Genomic DNA, 21,589 nt, shown 5'->3' on the forward strand with positions numbered 1-21,589 from the left:
TCTGTGTATTTATTTTTTTAATCGCCCGACAAGTTCAGCGCTGAAGCCATTTTAAAATCAGCTTCTAAAGCCGTCAACGCCAACAACGAGGACGGATTTCAGGTACAGGACAGGTAGATGAAAGCAGTTAATTTTATGTATAAAAGTGGTCCTTAAGGTGCCTTTAGTTCACATTTTAAGTTGCGAAACGGTGCCAATATGGGGGTCTAAATTCACCGCAAACCGTAACGTTTCAAATGATCGCGTTCCAGAAAAACCCACTCGCAAGATGATTTAAATGGACACCCAACTCATGAAGCACTGGCTTTGAGTATAGAAGTTGGGTTGAGTATAGAAGTTGGGATGTAATGTTAAAATTGTACAAGGCATTGGTGAGGCCAATTCTGGAGTATGGTGTACAATTTTGGTCGCCTAATTATAGGAAGGATGTCAACAAAATAGAGAGAGTACAGAGGAGATTTACTAGAATGTTGCCTGGGTTTCAACAACTAAGTTACAGAGAAAGGTTGAACAAGTTAGGGCTTTATTCTTTGGAGCGCAGAAGATTAAGGGGGGACTTGATAGAGGTTTTTAAAACGATGAGAGGGATAGACAGAGTTGACGTGGAAAAGCTTTTCCCACTGAGAGTAGGGAAGATTCAAACAAGGGTGCATGACATGAGAATTAAGGGACTGAAGTTTAGGGGTAACATGAGGGGGAACTTCTTTACTCAGAGAGTGGTAGCTGTGTGGAATGAGCTTCCAGTGAGGGTGGTGGAGGCAGGTTCGTTTTTATCATTTAAAAATAAATTGGATAGTTATATGGATGGGAAGGGAATGGAGGGTTATGGTCTGAGCGCAGGTATATGGGACTAGGGGAGATTATGTGTTCGGCACGGACTAGAAGGGTTGAGATGGCCTGTTTCCGTGCTGTAATTGTTATATGGTTATATGGTAATGTGATCACTGATAATAATGTAAGAGAAGGTGCAGTTTTAACTGCCCTTGCTAATACTTTACAAAAGCTGATAGATATTGCTAGGATTCTGGATGTAAGACAAAAGAAAGGAGAGGGAACATATGAGTTTTTAGAAAGATTCTCGGAGTTGTATATGGACCAGTCAGGAGATCTACATTTTCGGTATGGGGCAAATTCTCCTCAGTATTGCGCAATATTGTTGAACTGCCAACTAACTAATGTGGCCGAAGCAATTAAAACAAACAACATGGACTTTTCAGATGGCTCGTGCAGTGAGGTATCAAAGGATATTAAAAAGCAGGAAAGTCAGGACCAGACCATCTTGTTTGTATGGAAAGATATTAAAAAGCAGGAAAGTCAGCCTGCAGTAAAAGCAAAAACAAAGTATATGGTAAAGAAGGAGGCACCAAGGCCGGACTTAGAATTATGCAGTCCTAAAACCAGAGCAAGGCATGGGGTGACAGAATGGCCAAGGGTATCAGAATATCCAGATCACTATTATGATAACATGCTTGCTTTAGAACCAATTTCCCCAAGACCGAGCAGGAGAGGCACTAGAATACCGGGACCAGACCAATGATACACTTGTGGAGGGTTAAGTCATTGTAGTAGGGCGTGCCCAAACAGGGAACGAAATGAAGGAGGGGGTCAGCGAAGAGATTTCAGAGATCAGGGGGATCAGAGATTTCAGAGATCAAAGAGATCATAGAGAGCAACGTGGGAACTGCCAGGGAAATCAGGGGCAGCGAAGACAAACACCCTTCTCGCAAACCAATCCATTTTCACAGTCCTAACCAGCCCAGAGCCGTTGGACAAAATTGCTTGACCCCTCCCCCTGGACTGATCAAAATAATGTACCAGTATAAGGAAAACAAACAGACCATTACAATACTTACCAAAAATTGGCCAAGAAAAGGAATGAAAAGCACTCCCAAATCATGGGAAAATAACGGTCAACTCCATTCTCCTCAGATGCTTGCTTTAATTGTGGTCAGCAGGGCCATTGGAGCAGGGAATGCCTATCGCGAAGACAGAGGAAGAGAGATTGTAACAAGACCAAAGGGGGGGCTACAGAGAAACTGCAAAGGGAAACAAAGTAACTGCTATTAACATGAAGGAAAAGATCTGACAGTAAAAATTTTGGCACTAGTGACAGGAAAATAAGAAACTGCAGAATACGCTGAAATACCTGTAAACCTATGGAAACGAACTGCAGAGGTTGCTCCGCTAATTACCAGAAAAGTAAACTTTCCAGCAATTGCAAAAGTGCAGGACGCGTGCCATGTCCGGCAGAGGCACCACCCCCTGTGGAATTGCGCATTGGCCGAGGAGGTCGATAGCCGTCACCCCAAAAAGGCACTTGGACGAGTTGATGGACAAACCAAAATCGCTGAGATGCTGACACAGCCGACGGAGGTGAATGCAGTGCTCCTGCCGCGAGCAACTGGCCACAAGTATGTCATCCAAGTACATGAATACGAAGTCAAGGCCATGGCACACACAGTCCATAAGCCGCTGAAAGACCTGTGCAGCATTCTTAAACCAAATGGCATCCGTTCAAATTCAAACAATCCAAATGGTGTTATAATGGCTGTCTTTGGGATATCGTCGGGGTGGACCGGAATTTGGTTGTACCCTCGCAGGAGGTCTATCTTGGAGAACACCGATGCTCCGGCCAGATGGGCATTGAAGTCTTGAATGTGCGGGACCGGGTACCTGTCGGCGACGGTTGCATCATTCAGGCGACGGTAATCCCCACATGGGCGCCAGCCCCTCCCGCTTTAGGGACCAAGTGGAGCGGTGATGCCCATGGGCTATTGGAGGGGCACGCGATGCCCATCGCCTCCATCAGGCGGAACTCCTCCCGAGCCAGACGAAGTTTGTCTGGCGCGAGACGACGCGCCGGGGCATGCACCAGCGGGCTGTAGTAGGAATATGGTGCTCCACCCCGTGCTTGGGGGTGAAGGAGCGGGAGTGGGGTTCGAGGATGTCCGGAAAATCCGCCAGGATGCGTGCGAAAGTCGCATCCACGGACGACGGGGCCATCAGGGCATGATACGGGATCACCAATGCAGAGGAAGACCGGCTCCAGCGTGACGGAGTTCTCCATGCACCGCGGCTTGACACCCACGAGCAGTGAATGGGCTCGAAGGAAATCGAAGCGGCTGGGAAACGTCGGCGATGACAAAATCCCACAAAAAGCAGCTGCGGCCAAAGTAGAGGGAGATGGTGCGAACCCCGTAGGTACGAATAGCACTCCCGTTCGCCGCGGTGAAAAGGGAGCCCCGTTTGCTTGCACGGATGTCAGCGATGGAGGGAGGCAGAACACTCACTTCCGCACCAGTTGGAATCGACCCCCAGTGCGGCGATCCCAGGCGAAGCGGCGATGAATATTTCCGGCTGCCGAAGGAATCACTGACGACCAGCCCCTTCGTTTCCCAGGAACGAACAAGGTGGGCAACATTGTCTTGCTGCAGCTCCCCAGCGACGATGATAATAGCAGCAACCCCCTCTACTGGCGTCTGGTGGAACTGCAGGTGAATTTGGCTGGGTTAAACACCAGAGACCTCTGCAGGCATTGGGTGGAACTGCAGGCGGGCCGTGCTGAAAAGGCGTGCTTGCAGTGGAATGCCCGATGGCGGCCGGATTTTGCCATGGGGGCCGACTGGGAGCAGCGGAGACGGGGTGGATAGCGGCCCCGACCTGCTCCGAGCCTTCCGACGCCGCGGGAAGGACGGCCTACGCTTCCAGGTCCTGCCTTGCGGGACATCCACAGCTCGTCGGCATGCTTGGCCAGCGCCTGCATGTCGGTAAAAGGATCCCTGGCGAGCTGCAGGCGGATGTCGGGCAGGAGCTGTTAGAGGTAAGCGAATTTAAATAGGAAACAAGGTTCGTGGTCCCCCATTAGGGCGAGCATGTCCTCCAGGAGGGTAGACGGCCAGCGGTCGGCCAGGCCGTCCATTCGGAGAATCCGAGCTGCCCGCTCAGATTCACCAAGGCCAAATGTCCTGATAAGGAATTCCTTAAGGCCCCTATATTTGTTAGTTAACGGGGGGGGGTCTAAGGGTCACCAGTTGTAGTGGCCTGGATGAGGTCAGGAAAAGGCCAGATGCCAGGCAGGTTCAAACAGTAGTCTTTAATAACACAGCGTGAGCACTCACACACACACACCCGAGAGGGACCTCGGGAAACCAACGTGATAAACCAACGCCCCTGTCCGTCAATAGCTGAGGGGGATGATCCAAGGAGTGGCCTAACCCCCAAGGACCGCCACAGCACTGTTAAATATGTTACATGGTCTTTGCACTGTTATCTTGTGATTGGTCAAGGCAAGGGGCCTTGCCCGAATCATTTATATTACCTGGTGAAATATTTCTTTACTTAGGGGACCTATCTTCCATTAGTAACTTTATGTAGAAACAATGTAATTTTGGTACTTTGTGATTGGGTTAGGGATCTGTCAATTGATGTATTGTATGATCTTTATTTATGATTGGCTTGTAGGGGTTGCCCTCCCCATTTATTTTGCGCCACGTGTCCGATACAGTATATAAGAGGAGACAGCACATGAGTCTGCGTCGATCTTCTGGGGGAGCACTTAGGACCGTGCTGACCTACTGGTGGTGTCTATTCGCACGAGGCTGAAGGGCTTGGATGAGTAGAGATAAGGATTGGACCTACAGTGTTGGTTAGGTATTGTACAGGAACTGTGTTCGTGTTTGAGAAATAAAGAAGTTTAGTTGATCCAGTGCTTGACTCAGTGTTTTACTGAACCAGACTAACGGAGCAGAATTACAACACCACAGTGGAAACACTACGATAACATCCAAAGAGTTAATACATGGGGAAGCTCTTTCAAAGTAGTTTTTGGACATTGCCTCTCTCTATCCATGGGGTCTGCAAGTGTCAAATTTCTTTGCAGTGGATGAAATAACTTCAATAAATTGGTGAGTAGCTTTTGAAAAATCATGTGCTTGCTTGAAATAGACATTTGCAGCTCAAGGGATCAGTTGGCCCAATCCTGCTCCTGATTCTTTGCCAGGATTTCACTAGATAAGATACCGGTGTATGGGGGTGCCTTCACATGCGTCTTCGGTCTGTGTACACTCAGTTGGAATAGCCTTCTCAGAGGAATTCTTGGTAATAAAGCACTGGGCCAGCTTGATGAGGTACAGCTTTCCAATGCTTGACATTAAGGGAAGATAGTTCTGATGGAATCATGGGAAATTAAAAGTTTGAAATACACTCATTTTTAATTAACACTGAAATGAGTATTAGGTGATTGGTTTTGAAAATGTCGATCTAAGTAAAAGTTAATCTTCAATCCCTCAATCATTCTGCAGAATTCTTGCAAAGTTCAGTCATGAGGACTGTAGAGATGCTGCTTATTATCAGTACTTTATGTTCTCTTCAATTTGGAGACAATCGGAAGTGATAGTTTTGACTTTTAATTGGCATTTATAAGATTGGATCAACTTGCATAACAGATATGGTGATTTTTTTACTACAGCTTGGATAAAAAGTATTTAATGTTTAACGTGCAATTTACAGCTTTTTTCTCTTTTTGCAGTAAAGCAGACAGGAAATAAAAAAATTCATTTTGGCGATGTTCTAGTTGATAAATCCAGAAATGCTATGGTCTGTAATTGGGAACCAAGAAGTTGCTTATGGCCCGCTTCAGAGGATGGGAATGTTTATGTACCATATAAAGTATCTAGCGATTACAGTAAGTTATTCTATTAATATTTGTTTCTAAAGTGACAATTAAGCCAGTGACTAATTATGCTATTCAGACCAATTTCAGACTTGTCTGTATGGATTAGATATTTGTACATAGAGTTTTAGCAGTGGTTGTGAATTACTTTTTACATATTTGCTTCAAAAAAGAGAGCTGACAAGGAATTATATTTTGTAAGATACAGGAGATTGATCAGTGTTCCTGAATGTATACTGTAGCTAAGAATCATATTTTAAGAATTTTACTGAGCTAGTTTTGGGGGTAGTTGTTTGTATGAAAAGGGAATGAGTAGACTGGGACTGGAAGTGAAAATCACATTAAAAATATAACATTCTTACAGGGATTAACAGGCTGCTTGCAGGGATGATGTTTCCCCTAGATGAGGAATCCATGACGAGGGGCACAATTTTAGAATAAAGCATAAGTTCTATAGAAGAGAGATGAGGAGAAATTTATCACCTGGAGGGTAGTGAACCTTTGGAATTTTCTACCCTGGAGGGTTGTGAAGTGAAGGCGGTCATTCAAAACAGAGACTGGTAGATGTCCAGATTTTAAGGGAATCGGGGACATAGAGTAAGAAAATATAATTGCTGCAGTTTTTATCCAAATCGTGATGAATGGTGGAGCAGATTTGAAGGGCCAAATGGCAGATTACTATTCCTAATTATAATATTCTTACTTTGCAACCACCTCGTTTAGAATCCAATAATACAGAGTCAAGCCCAGAGGACTTTTTGTTTTTTAGGCTTTCTAATTTCTACAGTACATTACAGTTTTTGTACGTTAATTATGTTGCTCGTTGTTTTTGGACCCATGGTTCCAACTATATCTTTGGTATAGTTATTATATTTTCTGCCACAAAGACTAATACAAAATATTTGTTAATATTTCAGCCATTTCATTATTCATTATAATTCCTTCTGGATCTACTCCAAGGGAACATATTTGTTTTTGCATCTCTTTCCCTTTTCACAAATTGAAACTCGTTTATTTTTGTCTTATTGGTTGATTCCCATTTTTAACTTCTTCCTTTTTATTAAATGTTTTGGTCATTCGTTACTATTCCAAGAACTCTCCAAACATTAGACTTACAACTCTAATCATCTTTCTCTTTAAAGTTGATGCTATCCATAACTCCTTTAATAGCCATGAATAAATCACTTCTCCTGATGGGTTGCTATTCTAAATACAATGTATATTGGTTGGGAATTAAAAAATATATTTTTAATTGCTATTGTTTATTGAGCAGCAAGCCTTTGAATCTAATTTTCTAATCTACCTTCATCAACATTTCCCACATCCACTGTTGCCTTTATTTAAGTTCAAGACTTAAGTGGATTGTCTCGTTCTCCAATACAAAATAAAATTATATTGTATGATGATCGCTATTTTACAGAGGATCATATGTGACATTGCCCCTGACAAGGTAGAACAAAATCAATGTTCTGGTTGACTTTGTGAGTTATTGTTCTAAAACAGCCCCATTTACATTTCTGACCTCAGTTTGATGAATCCCATTGATATAAAAATTATAGTATCGCACTATAATTTCATTGCCATCTGCTCTTTTGTTTCCAGAATGTTTACCTCAGAGTACATAATTGCCCATGCATCCACATTTCTGTAATTTCTATCAGATCAAATCCATTTATAAGTTTTCAATATTCTTTATTTTCACAAATGCTTCCTGTATTTAAATATAACACCTCTACTTATACCTTTGTATAATTTAACCTTATATTGTCTATACGTTAATATTTTTGAAAAACTTGTTCCTCCCTATTACACTCCTCTTATTGTTGGCATTTTTTCTTGACCTAAACGAAGGCTGCTAAGTCACTGCATCCTAGCTCCTCTCTGCTTGTCAGGCTTTGCCCCACCCACTTCTCTTCCAGCTTTCTTCCCCCTACTACAATCAGTCTGAAGAAGGGTCCTGACTCAAAATGCCACTTGTGCATGTTCTCCAGAGATGCTGCCTGACCTGCAGAGTTACTCCAGCTCTTTATGTCTTTTTTTTGTAAACCATCATCTGCAGTTCCTGTGTCCACAATCTCTATAGCTCCAGGTCATTAGCTTGGAGGCAAGCTTCCTCCTTAAAACATAATTTTCTTGTAGTTGTGATTGGAGAAATAATACATTTCTTGTTTTAAATGCTTAATTAGAAAAGTTAGTGATATGACTTTGATATGAGATTTATCTACCCATCAAATGGTAAAAATGCATTTTATCTTGTGGCCTAATCCTGAAAAAAAAGGAACACATTTTTTTCTTTCAAATACAAATCTAGCCTAACTCTCTATTGTGTTACACTTCAGCGATTGACTTGTTTTATTTTTGCTGAGTTAATAAATAAAAATGCTTTCATTTATTTAGTGTGAGCATGTATTGCTCAGCCTGCATTTGTGAGCTATTCCTAATTGTTCTTGTGAAACTGGTGAGCTACTTTTCTAATCTACTTTAGATAAGGAGTTCTAGGATACGGAGTCATGTATAAGCTTGGCAAATTAGCCATTTTATCCTTATTTATGCAGCAGACTCATGTTGAAAATATGTACAGGTTGAATCAAGAGCAAGGGGTGCTTCCACGTTGATTTTAAATCAAGTAGAATTCCTTGATGGACCTAATTATTACTTAAATCAGATTTACTTTCTGAGTATATTTACATATTTCTTAGTGTTTATTAATTCTATATTTGTAGTTTCATCAGATTCATTTTTGTAAATTATGAAGAATATGACTAATATTGATTAATCTATAAATATGCATTATAATAATTGTTCGTGTTTTTATTGTAGATGAACAGGATAAAACGAAAATTCAAAATGCGCTGGGTGAAGTCAATTCTTTAACATGCGTGAAATTTTACTACAAGCGACGTAATGAACGTGCATATATTTCTGTTACACAAAAAGTAGGGTACGTTTAAAAATGCAGGTATTTGTCATGACATTGTCAACTCATTCACTGCACAGACTGCAGAGAAGATTTACAAGGATGTTGCCAGGACTTGAGGGCCTGGGCTATAAGGAGAGATCTGGCAGGCTGGGACTTTATTCCCGAAGAGCAGGAGGATGTGGGGGTGATCTTATAGAGATTAATAAGATCATGAGGGGTGTAGGTAGGGTAAATGCACAGAGTCTTTTATTCAGAGTGGAGGAATCAAGAACCAGGTGACTTATGTTCAGGGTGAGTCTGGAAAGATTTAATAGGAACTCGAGGGACATAATTCTCATATCGTGGTGGTTGACGGAGAAGGTAGGTGAGATATGTGCTATAGTAACATTTAAAGACATTTGGACGGGCACTTGTACAGGAAAAGTTTAGAGGGATATGGACCAAACATGGGCAACTAAGGCCAGGATCGGGAAAGCCAGCAGCAGAGTGAGAAGAGACGAGCCGACACGGCGGGAGTATCCCGGGGGAGCACCGCGGCCCATAGACCGAGGACATGTCGAAGGTCCAGCTCGCCGCTAGAGGCCAGGGACTCGCCTGGTTGGCCCGACTCACCTGCCGCGTCACAAACCACCCAGTAAGGCCAGTCCACCCCACCCACCGCTGACCGGGTACTCACCCACCACCGACGGAGGACCCATGCCGCAGACCAGAACCCACCCAAGAGGCCCGGCTCACCCACAGCGGATTGAGGATCCATGGTAACCCACCTGGAGGGCCAGTAAGCAGACTGACTGCAGGAGGGAACGCAGTGCCTCGATGGTGGAGTGGGCAGCTGGAGGCCCTGCAACAGGCTGGAGCTTGGCTGGACTGGCTGCCACCCCAAGTGGCTGAGCACATGGACCAGATGCGGCCTACACCATGGCCACACCTGGCCAGACCCCCTGCTCCGGCTACAGAAAGCTCTCGTTGGCCCCCACCTGAAGCAGTCCCCCTCCCAGTCCCCAGCTGCAGGACAAGCCCAAGAAAAGTCTATTCAGCCCACAATATCCATACTAACTCTCCGGAAATCTGTCCCTTTGGCCCACAACACCTGTATTAGCACTGCTGAAAGCACCCCCTCTCTGGCCGCCACCTGAAGCCGTCCCCCTCCCCCAGCTGCAGGATGTTGCCCCCCCCCTCCACTTGCCCCCTCCTGAAGCCATCCCTCTTCCCAGGCTACAGGACACCACCCCCCCACCTGAAGTCGTCCCCCTCCATCGGCTACAGGACGTTCCCGACAGCTCCCGCCTGAAGCCGGTGGGGAGCGGCCGTGGCCGGTCACGGCAGCGGATGGCCAGAGTAGTGGTACGTCAGCGGCGGTAGGACACAGCAGCGCTCCCTCTCCCCGCCCCCACTGCGCCCCGACAGCCCTGCCTGAAGCCATCTCCCTCCACCAGCTGCCGGACGCTCGCGCCTCCCACCGGCCCAAACAACCCCAGCCTGAAGCCGTCCACCTCACCGTGCTGCAAGATGCTTCCCCCCCCCCCCGCCACCGGCCCCGACAGAGCCCGCCTGAAGCCATCCCTCTCCCAGCTGTAGGACGCTCCCCTCCCTCCCACCGGCCACCGACAGCCCCCGTCTGAAGCCATCCCCCTCCTCCGACTGCAGGGTGCTCCCGCCTCCAGGGCCGGATTTACGTACAAGCTTTACAAGGTTAAGCTTAGGGCCTCGAGATCTAGGGGGGCCTTGGCAGGGCCGGATTTACCTATAGGTTTCATAGGCTGAAGCCTAGGGCCTCAAAATCTAGGGGTCCTCCGGCCAAGGTGTTTTTTTTTTTCCCAGAATTAAAAAATCCAGAGGAAAAAAAATTGGAGCGCTATTAGCGTATCCGCTTTGACGGAAATCACCCGAAATTCTGGTTCCGGCCTGCTGGAAGTTTTGGGGGAAAAATTTGCGACCTTCCTCGCCGGCGCAGTTGGTGGAAGCCGGTGACGCAGTAGCGATGCAAAATGACGCTGTCTCTCCGTGCGTGCGCAGTGGGCCCGGGCGGGTTTATGTCTCCATTTGCACTCCACACCTCGATGCCTCGTGTCTACCAAAGTTCCTAGGTGCCTACTCCAGGTAACTAGTGGAATATCGCGTTGCTGGAGTGCCCGTTTCTTTGGGCCGGGGGGGGGGGGGGGGGGGCTGCGGTGTCTGCGGCGCGGAGTCGAAGCCTCGCTGCGTGGGAGGGGGAGGGAGGGAGAGGGACGAAGAGGAAGGGCAGGACAGAGAGGGGCGGGACAGCGGGGGGGAGGGGGGGGGGAGAGAGAGGGGGACGGAAGGGGAGGGAGGGAGGGGGGGGGAGGGGGAGAGAGGGAGGGGAATGAGGGAAGGGGAGAGAGAGATGGGGAGGGAGAGGTGGAGGGAGAGGGAGGGGGAAGGAGGAGGGGAGAGGGAAAGGGGGATTATCTTTAGTGAGATTGCAAAATTAAAGTAGGTTTTAGAGCAATTATATTTTCTCATCCATATGAATAATATGGAACTGCTGTCTTTTCCTTGATAATAATACTGAAAAATATGTATTCCATAGTTTGCGACTTTCATTTTGCATCATATTTTTAATGTGCACACACTAACACATTCGAACAGTTAGAGGAAATCAAATCAACACACAAAACATTTTCTAAAAAAGGTTTTATTTACTGCAAAAACATACAGTATTTTATTTGCAGTGTTTGCATGCTCCTTTATAACATTTTGCATAACATTTGATTAAATAAAATGTATACAACAATGACCCCAATCATCCCATTCCAACCACTCATTACTCTTGACTCAACCAAAATTATTTCTGAAATATTTGTCATAGATTTGGTGCAAAAATGCTCCAAAATAAGGTTCAGAATGCACCAAAGAGCATCTAATACCTCAGAGCTTCCAGGGCCCTTAAGCGGATCTTTGAGCCTCGCACTTGTGATATGCGCTGCATGCACTTACTTCACATAACATTCCACCCCCAATTTTTGAAAAGCTTCGTACGGGCCTGGTGCATAATACTTTTGACTAGTCTCTAAACAACACTTCAGTAATTTTCCTTGACCTCCTTTTCAGAATAATAGTGTTTTAAGCCGATAACTCGACATTAGCCCCCACCTGCCCCGGCCTGAAACCGTCCACCTGCCCCGGCTGTAGAACACTCCCCCCTACCCCACCGGCTTTCGACAGTCCTCGCCTGATGCCGTCCCCCTGCCCCGACTGAAGGACACTCCCGCCCCTCCCCACCGGCACCCGACCGCTCCCGCCTGAAGCCGTCCCTGTCCCCGGTTACAGGACACTACCCCTACTTGAAGCCGCCCCCCTTTCCTTGCTACAGGATGCTCCCGCCAGTTCCCAACTTAAGTCATCCCCAGCTGCAGGATGCTTTCCCCCCCCCCCCCCCCCCCCACTGGCCCACACCTGAAGTGGTCCCGCCCCCAGCTGCTGGACGCTCCACCAGCCTCCACCTGAAGCCATCCCCAGCTGCAGGATGCCGCCTGAAGCACGTGGGCAGCGGTAAGCCACGGCAGCGGCCGGCTGCAACAGCATAGGCCACGGCAGCGGCAGCGGTAGGCCACAACAGCGATACAACATGACAGCGGCAGGCCACGTCGGGTAGGCAGCTGTGGGCCACGGTAGCGGTAGGCCACAGCAGTGCCTCACCCCACCACCAGCCCACGACAGGCCCCGCCTGAAACTGTCCCCCTCCCTTGGCTGTAGGATGCTCCCTACCAGAAGCTGTCCCCAACTGCAGTCCATTTGGCCCACAACACCCGTACTAGTCAATAAAAGTCTGTTCGGCTCGCAATGTCCTACTAGCCCTCTAGAAACAAGTCCCACAGGCCCACAACACTTGTACTAGCCCAGAAAAGTCCCTTTAATACTTGCAGTGAGTTAAAAGAACCGAAGAAGCAATATAAGGAATTTGATTAAAAAAAACTAAAATCAGAGTGTGTTAGAATCGAAAATAACTAACAAGAAATTTAAAGATGTGAAGGATGAAATCGGAAAACTGGATGAAATAATGGAAGAGATGGAGAATGAGATAAAAGAGATGGTCATGGAAATAAGGAGTTTGAAAAAATCACAGAAAACTGAAGAGGAAAAACTTGGAAGAATGACTGACAAATGTCTGGACTTAGAGGCAAGATCTAGAAGACAAAATCTGAGAATTCTTGGAGTGGAAGAAGGACGAGAGGGACATGAATCTCAAGCATGTACTTTCGTTACAGATTTACTCAAAGATGTTTTTGAACTGTCGGAAGAACCAAGAATAGACGTCGCTCACCGAGTTGGGCGTGTTGCAAGAGGGACAAATTATTCAAGACAGATAATTGTGAAATTCCGTGATATCTCTTCAGTGGAATTTATATTGAGAAAGATTACCCATGGGAAGAATCTGCATACCATGGGGATAAAATTCGAATTTTCCGTGATTACCCACCGGAGGTTGTCCGGAGAATGAAATTGTTCACACCGGCAAGACACATTCTGAAGGACGTCCCCGGTGTGAGATACGGGGTAGTTTTTCCTGGCAGAATGAAGATTTCTTATAACGGCACTGAACGCTTATTTACAGATCCCGAAAAAGCTTTTAAGTATGCAGAGGATAAAGAAAACATCGGGGGAAGCTGTCGACAAGGAAGAAGATTGAACTTTTTAATTCTTATGATAGAGTTTTGAACTGGTTAAGATGGTGGAACTTTCCAGACAGTTACAAAGCTTATCTGTCTGGAATGTGTTTTTGAGAGTGCTGGCCATGTTTCACCTTGAACGAAAAGCTCAAAGTTTAACCCCTTGGTACCTGCTTGTATAGTAGTTAACCCCTTGGTACCTGCTCGTATGGTGTTTAACCTCTTGGTACCTGCTTGTATGGTAGTTAAAGAATGGGATATTATGTAAGAATCCTGGGTGGATATATAGGGTAAAGTTTAGATTAGATTAAGATTAGATAAATTGGAAAGGCATATATACTTATATAACTGTGTATATGTTGTGTTTTATATTTGTTTTTTTACTTCTTATGTCTCTTCCTGATTTCTTTCGGTTTTCACTGGTGCTGGTTTGATAAATTCATATAAGAAAAGACAAAATATGAAACGGTCTGTAACTTTTTATGGGGCTCTACTAAGGAGGAGGAGCTCAATGTATAACAACATCAACGGAAGTCTATAAATTTTTTCCATCATGGGTGGCTATTCGTCTTTAAGGTATCTTTTCTTAGACTGGCACTTTTTTTTTTTAAGCACCATCAAGACTTATTTGTTTATGTTTTTTGTAATTAATTGTATATCACATTTTTTCTTTCTTTTTTTTTAAGGCACTATATAAGAAGGAGATGCAATATAAATCTAAAAATTTGGGATAACCACCCAACTCCCAGAATTCCGAGGTATTTGGTTGCACCATATGATTCAGGAATACTATCTTGATTTACAATGCAAGACGATAGACAAATAAAGAATGAAGGAATTACATTTTGTAGTTGGAATATAAGGGGTGCCAATGAACCAATTAAGAGGGGTAAAATTTTTGCTCAACTAAAATCTTTGAAAAGCGACATAATGTTTTTGCAGGAAACTCACATGAAACAACAAACACAAATGAGATTAAAGGCGATATGGATAGGTCAAATATACTATTCCCCATTTACTACTAAATCTAGAGGTACGGCTATTCTTATTCGAAAAGGTATACCTTTTAAATTAAAGAATACTATATCAGATAAAGAGGGAAGATATTATAGTTTCGGGAGAATTTTATGCAACCCCACTAACTATGATAAATATTTACGCTCCGAATTTTGACAACCCCCAATTTTTTGATAAAATCATAGATATAATATCAGAGTTTAATTACCAAAATGTGATAATAGGGGGGGACTTCAACTGTGTTTTAGATTCATATCTAGATAAATCAGCAAAACAAAGGAGGAGTAATTTAAAATCTAAGACTAGTGAACTTCTAAATATATATATAAAAAATACTAATATAATAGATGTATGGGGATCTGCTAATCCAGTTGGAAGGGAATACTCGTTTTAGTCTTCGGTACATAAAACGTATTCAAGAATTGATTATTTTTTAGTGGATATGAAATTAATGCCATATACAATCAATCCAACATACCACATTAGTAGTATCTCAGATCACTCTCCGTTGACAATTTCAGTAAAATTTGAGGGACTGCCGGGTAAAAAATCATTTTGGAGGTTTAATACACATATTTTAAATGACTTACAAGGCTATCAATATTTAAAACAACAAATGAAACTTTTTTGATACAAATGATACACCAGGTACCTCGCCTTCTTTATTATGGGAAAGTTTTAAGGCATTTATTAGAGGAATTATAATTTCATATCAAATTTTTCAAAATAAAATAAGACAGAACAAATGTTGTTAGAACAAGAAAGCAGACAGTTAGAGTTAGATAATGCTAAAGATTCCACGACAGATAAACACAATAAGATAATATTATTGAAATTGAAACTTAATCGAATTTTATCGGCAAGAGTAATAAGATTATTCCAAATTACAAAACAGGAACATTTTGAGTTTGGTGACAAACCACATAAGCTTTTAGCTCGCCAATTGAATAAACAAGAAAAGGAAAATACTATAACTAAAATTAAATCAGAGAAAGGTGAATTACTAATACTACCTAAAGATATTAATAATAGATTTGCTCAATTTTCCCAAAATTTATACACATCTAAAACTAAAATAGAAGATAGTAAAATTAAAAATGTTTTAGATAACTGTAATCTTCCAAAACTGGACCTTTTGAAACAAGAAGAACTTGGAGCTCAAATTACAATCAAAGAAATAGGTGAAACAATAAAATTGTTGAAAAATGGTAAGACACCGGGACCAGATGGTTTTAGTAATGAATTTTATTAAAAATTCCATGAGATAACAACCCCTTATTTATTTAATTTATACTCCCACTCTTTTAAAGAAAACAAACTACCTGAAACACTAGCAGAATCAACTATTACGCTTATTCCAAAAAAAGATAAAGATTTAGAAGATACGGGCTCATACAGAGCTATATCACCTTTAAATACAGACCAGAAAATCTTAGCAAAGACTTTAACAAGAAGATTAAGCAAATATATTAGTAAATTGATAAACCCTGATCAAACGGGGTTTATACCCAAAATATACTCATTTGATAATTTGAGACACCTGTTTAATTTAGTGTACTCACATGAAGTAGAGGAAGAAGATATTTGAGTATTGAGTATAGGAGCAGGGAGGTTGTACTGCAGTTGTACAGGGTCTTGGTGAGACCACACCTGGAGTATTGCGTACAGTTTTGGTCTCCAAATCTGAGGAAAGACATTATTGCCATAGAGGGAGTGCAGAGAAGGTTCATCAGACTGATTCCTGGGATGTCAGGACTGTTGTATGAAGAAAGACTGGATAGACTTGGTTTATAATCTCTAGAATTTAGGAGATTGAGAGGGGATCTTATAGACTTACAACATTCTTAAGAGGTTGGAGAGGCTAGATGCAGGAATATTGTTCCCGATGTTGGGGAAGTCCAGGACAAGGGGTCACAGCTTAAGGATAAGGGGGAAATCCTTTAAAACCGAGATGAGAAAAACTTTTTTCACACAGAGTGGTGAATCTCTGGAATTCTCTGCCACAGAGGGTAGTTGAGGCCAGTTCATTGGCTATATTTAAGGGAGTTAGATGTGGCCCTTGTGGCTAAGGGGATCAGAGGGTATGGAGAGAAGGCAGGTACGGGATACTGAGTTGTATGATCAGCCATGATCATATTGAATGGCGGTGCAGGCTCGAAGGGCCGAATGGCCTACTCCTGCACCTAATTTCTATGTTTCTATATATCAATTATTTCTTTGGACGCAGAGAAAGCATTTGATCAGGTAGAGTGGCAATTCTTATTTAAAGTACTGCATAAAATTTAATATGGGAGAGAATTTTATAACATGGGTAAAATTATTGTATGATAAACCGATGGCAAGAATTTTAACTAACAACATCTCAAAAATTTCAATTATCATGGGGTAATAGGCAGGGATGTGCGTTATCACCCCTGCTATTTGCCCTTATGATAGAACCTCTGGCTGAAAGTATAAGAATTCATCCAAATATTCAGGGACTCAAAGAATAAAATGTCATTATATGCAGACGATATACTTTAATATATTACAAAGTCACAAACGAGCATATCAAATATATTAAATTTAATAGAGGAATTCGGGTCTTTTTCTGGATATAGAATAAACTGGAATAAAAGTCAAATCACGACATTAAAACCTCAAGAACCTACACACTTACTGAAGTTCCCCTTTAAAATTGCAACAGAAAAATGTAAATAGTTGGGTATTCAGATTACTAAAAAATATAACGCATTATTCAACGCTAATTTTATACCTTTATTAAATAAACTTAATACACTGATTAAATTTTGGAAAATACTTCCTTTATCATTATTAGGTAGAATAAATGCAATAAAAATGATCTTCCTACCACAATTACTATACCTATTTCAGTCTATACCGGTATATATACCAAAATACTTTTTTTTAAATTAGACTCTAATATTACTAATTTTATTTGGGACAATAGATCACATAGAATTACAAAAAAACACTTATGTAAACCAAAAGAGTTTACTTTCACTCCCGAATTTTATGTATTACTAGACTAAGTGGGACCCGTAAGTGGCACACAGCTGGTCATCCAAAGCAATATTCCACCTCTCCACCAATTCTAATATTCATGGCCAGTTGTGGGGGGGCTTTCTGGAGCGCTAGTATGGGTGTTGTGGGCTGAAGGGACTGGTTTCCAGAGGGCTAGTATGCAAATTGTGTGCCAAATGGATTCTTGGGCTGGTGTCTCAGTCAAGATTCTTGGGCTGGTGCCTGTTGTGCTGACAACTCACTCACTCACGGCTGGTGGGCTGGTAGTTGACTCACGGCTAATCCTAAGGCCACAAAATTCAAGTGCAGTTTCTTACCACTTCTGGTAGGGTGCAAGGCCACCAAATTCAAGTGCAGTTTCATACCATTTGAAGTAGGGTGCAAAGCCACTAAAGACAGCGAGTCATGACCTCTCCCTCCTCCATCTTGCAGAGACTGAGCCACACCCACATTTCCGGGTTTTATAACCCCTCCCCCCCCCCCCCCCCCCACCGGAAAAGGTGTGGCTTTCATGGAGTGATTGACAGGAGAGAGATTCTAAACATTTAAAAAAAAACTAAAAACCCTTTATTTTTCATTGATGGGAAGAATTCTCTGCACCTGCTCAGCAGAGGGGGACTGAGTAAGATGGCCAAAAATCACAGCCGTAATTGGTAGTGTTTTATCTAAAATCAATATACAGTGCAAACAGGAAGTGCATTTACAGTAGTGCCTTTTAACTTCAAGCCAAAGCACCCAAGCCACCATTTGCAGTAAGTAGTGCATTTCAACCATGCCACCATTTGCAGTAAGTGGTGCCTTTCAACTTCAAACCACACCCAAGCCACCATTAGCAGTAAGAGGTGCCTTTCAACTTCAAGTCAAAGCTCCCAAGCCACCATTTGCAGTAAGTAGTGCCTTTCAACTTCAAGCCAAAGCAACCAAGCCACCATTTGCAGTAAGTAGTGCCTTTCAACTTCATGCCACCATTTGCAGTGCCTTTCAACTTAATGCCAAAGCACCCAAGCTACAAATTGCAGTATGTAGTGCCTTTCAACTTCAAGCCACAATTTGCAGTAAGTAGTGCCTTTCAACTTCAAACCAATGCACCCACGCCCCCATTTGCAGTAAGTAATGCATTTTAACTTCAAACCATTGCACCCCAAGCCACCATCTGCAGTAAGTAGTGCCTTTCAACTTCAAGCCACACCCAAGCCATCATTTGCAGTAAGTAGTGCCTTTCAACTTCAAGTCAAAGTTCCCAAGCCACCATTTGCAGTAGGTAGTGCCTTTCAACTTCAAGCCAAAGCAACCAAGCCACCATTTGCAGTAAGTAGTGCCTTTCAACTTCAAGCCAAAGTAACCAATTCACCATTTGCAGTAAGTAGTGCCTTTCAACTTCATGCCACCATTTGCAGTAAGTGGTGTCTTTCAACTTCAAGCCACACCCAAGCCACCATTTGCAGTCAGTAGTGCATTTCAACTTCAAGCCAAAGCAACCAAGCCACCATTTGCAGTGTGTAGTGCCTTTCAACTTTAAGCCAAAGCAACCAAGCCACCATTTGCAGTAATAGTGCCTTTCAATTTCAAGACACACCCAAGCCAAGCCAACCAGGGGGGGGGGGGGGTTTTCTGGAGGAGGGGTTTAAACGCTTTCTGGAGCGCTTTCTGGAACGCTAGTATGAACCAATAGACATTTTTTTTGCAAGCTTTAGAACCAATAGACATTTTTTGCAAGCTTTAGAACCAATAGAGACATTTTTTTTTGCAAGTTTTAGAACCAATAGACATTTTTTTTGCAAGCTTTAGAACCAATAGAGATTTTTTTGCAAGCTTTAGAACCAATAGACATTGTTTTGCAAGCTTTAGAACCAATAGACATTTATTGCAAGCTTTAGAACCAATAGACATTTTTTTGCAAGCTTTAGAACCAATAGACATTTTTTTGCAAGCTTTAGAACCAATAGACATTTTTTGCAAGCTTTAGAACCAATAGACATTTTTTGCAAGCTTTAGAACCAATAGACATTGTTTTGCACGCTTTAGAACCAATATACATTGTTTTGTAAGCTTTAGAACCAATAGACACTTGTTTTGCAAGCTTTAGATTCAGATTCAGATTCAATTTTAATTGTCATTGTCAGTGTACAGTACAGAGACAACGAAATGCATTTAGCATCTCCCTTGAAGAGCGACATAGCAAACGATTTGAATAAAAAAAAATAATAAGTGTCCGGGGGGGGGGGGGTGATTGGCAGTCACCGAGGTACGTTGTTTAGTAGAGTGACAGCCGCCGGAAAGAAGCTGTTCCTCGACCTGCTGGTTCGGCAACGGAGAGACCTGTAGCGCCTCCCGGATGGTAGGAGGGTAACCAGTCCATGGTTGGGGTGAGAGCAGTCCTTGGCGATGCTGAGCGCCCTCCGCAGACAGCGCTTGCTTTGGACAGACTCAATGGAGGGGAGCGTGGAACCGGTGATGCGTTGGGCAATTTCCACCACTCTCTGCAATGCCTTCCGGTCGGAAACAGAGCAGTTGCCATACCATACTGTGATGCAGTTGGTAAAGATGCTCTCGATGGTGCAGCGGTAGAAGTTCACCAGGATCTGAGGAGACAGATGGACCTTCTTCAGTCTCCTCAGGAAGAAGAGACGCTGATGAGCCTTCTTGATCAGAGTAGAGGTATTGTGGGTCCAAGAGAGGTCATCGGAGATGTTGACTCCCAGGAACCTGAAGCTAGAAACACGTTCCACCTCCGTCCCGTTAATGTGGATGGGGGTGTGCGTGCCGCCTCTGGACTTCCTGAAGTCTACAATGAGCTCCTTGGTCTTCTTGGAGTTAAGGGCCAGGTTGTTGTCAGCGCACCATGCTGCTAAGTGCTGGACCTCCTCCCTGTAGGCCAGCTCATCGTTGTTGCTGATGAGGCCAATCACCGTTGTATCATCTGCATACTTGATGATGGTGTTAGTACCATGTACAGGTGTGCAGTCATAGGTGAAGAGGGAGTAGAGGAGGGGGCTCAGCACACAGCCCTGAGGAACGCTGGTGTTCAGGGTGAGGGTTGAAGAGGTGTGCTTGTCTAACCTCACAGACTGGGGTCTGTTGGTTAGAAAGTCCAGTATCCAGTTGCAGAGGGAGGGGTCGATGCCCAGGTTACCGAGTTTGGTGATCAGTTTTGATGGAATAATGGTGTTGAATGCTGAGCTGTAATTGATGAACAGCATTCTTACATAAGTGTCTCTGTTGTCAAGGTGGGAGAGGGCGGAGTGAAGTGCCGTTGAGATGGCATCCTCCGTACTCCTGTTCTTGCGGTAGGCAAACTGATAGGGATCCAGTGTGGGGGGTAGGCAGCTTTTGAGGTGTGCCAGGACCAGCCTCTCGAAGCACTTGGTGATGATGGGGGTAAGTGCAACTGGGCGGAAGTCGTTGAGGCTTGCCGCAGTGGAGTGTTTTGGCACTGGCACGATGGAGGTGGCTTTAAGGCAAGTGGGGACAACTGCTTGGGCAAGTGACAGGTTGAAGATGTCAGTCCAGACGTCTGTCAGCTGCGCAGCACAGGCACTGAGCACGCGCCCGGGGATGCCGTCAGGGCCAGCAGCCTTACGTGCATTAGTCCTACTCAGTGCCACGTATACGTCGTAGGGGGTGAGTGTGAGGGGTTGGTGATCGGCAGGTAACACAGCCTTGATGGCTGTCTCTAGATTGTCCCTGTCGAAGCGGCCATAGAAGTGATTAAGCTCCTCAAGGAAGGAGGCGTCGCTGGATGTGGGGGTGATGTTGGAGGGTCTGTAGTCCGTGATGGCCTGGATGCCTTGCCACATGCGTCGGGGGTCGGAGTTGTTGTTGAAGTGCTCCTCAATCCTGAGCTTATGGCAGTGCTTGGCCTTCCTGATGCCCCTCTTCAGGTTAGCCCTGGATGAACTGTAGGCTCGAGCATCGCCTGACCTGAAAGCGGTGTCCCGTGCTTTCAGCAGTAGCCTGACCTCGCTGTTCATCCATGGCTTCTGATTCGGGTATATGGTCACCTGTTTGAGGGAGGTGACACTATTGATGGTGGAGTTTATAAAGTCCAGAACAGAGGATGTATAGGAATCAATGTCCATGTGAGAGTCAAGGGTGGACTGGGCTGCAAACGCCTTCCAGTCAGTGTTTCCAAAACACTGCTGAAGTGTGAAGTCCGCTTCCTCTGACCAGACTTTAACTGTCCTTACAGTTGGTTTAACCCGTCTGATGAGTGGGGAGTACTTAGGGAGCAGGAACAATGAGACGTGATCAGATTGACCAAGGTGGGGGAGGGGGATGGCTTTGTAAGCTTCAGCCATGTTGGTGTAGACTTTAGAACCAATAGAC

The 21,589-nt window shown here is 44.1% G+C and overlaps 1 protein-coding gene across 3 annotated transcripts in view; it reads left to right on the forward strand.

Moving 5' to 3' along the window:
- Positions 1-21,589, forward strand: part of LOC129705894 (astacin-like metalloendopeptidase) — a 95,568-nt gene that overhangs the window by 17,737 nt on the left and 56,242 nt on the right. For all 3 annotated transcript variants that reach the window (XM_055649789.1, XM_055649788.1, XM_055649790.1), the window contains 2 exons: positions 5,528-5,683; positions 8,492-8,612. In XM_055649789.1, coding sequence (XP_055505764.1) covers positions 5,528-5,683; positions 8,492-8,612 — 277 coding nt within the window. The remainder of the gene's footprint in view (positions 1-5,527; positions 5,684-8,491; positions 8,613-21,589) is intronic.

This window comes from Leucoraja erinacea, chromosome 18 (assembly GCF_028641065.1).
Source record: "Leucoraja erinacea ecotype New England chromosome 18, Leri_hhj_1, whole genome shotgun sequence".
Lineage (NCBI taxonomy): Eukaryota > Metazoa > Chordata > Chondrichthyes > Rajiformes > Rajidae > Leucoraja > Leucoraja erinaceus.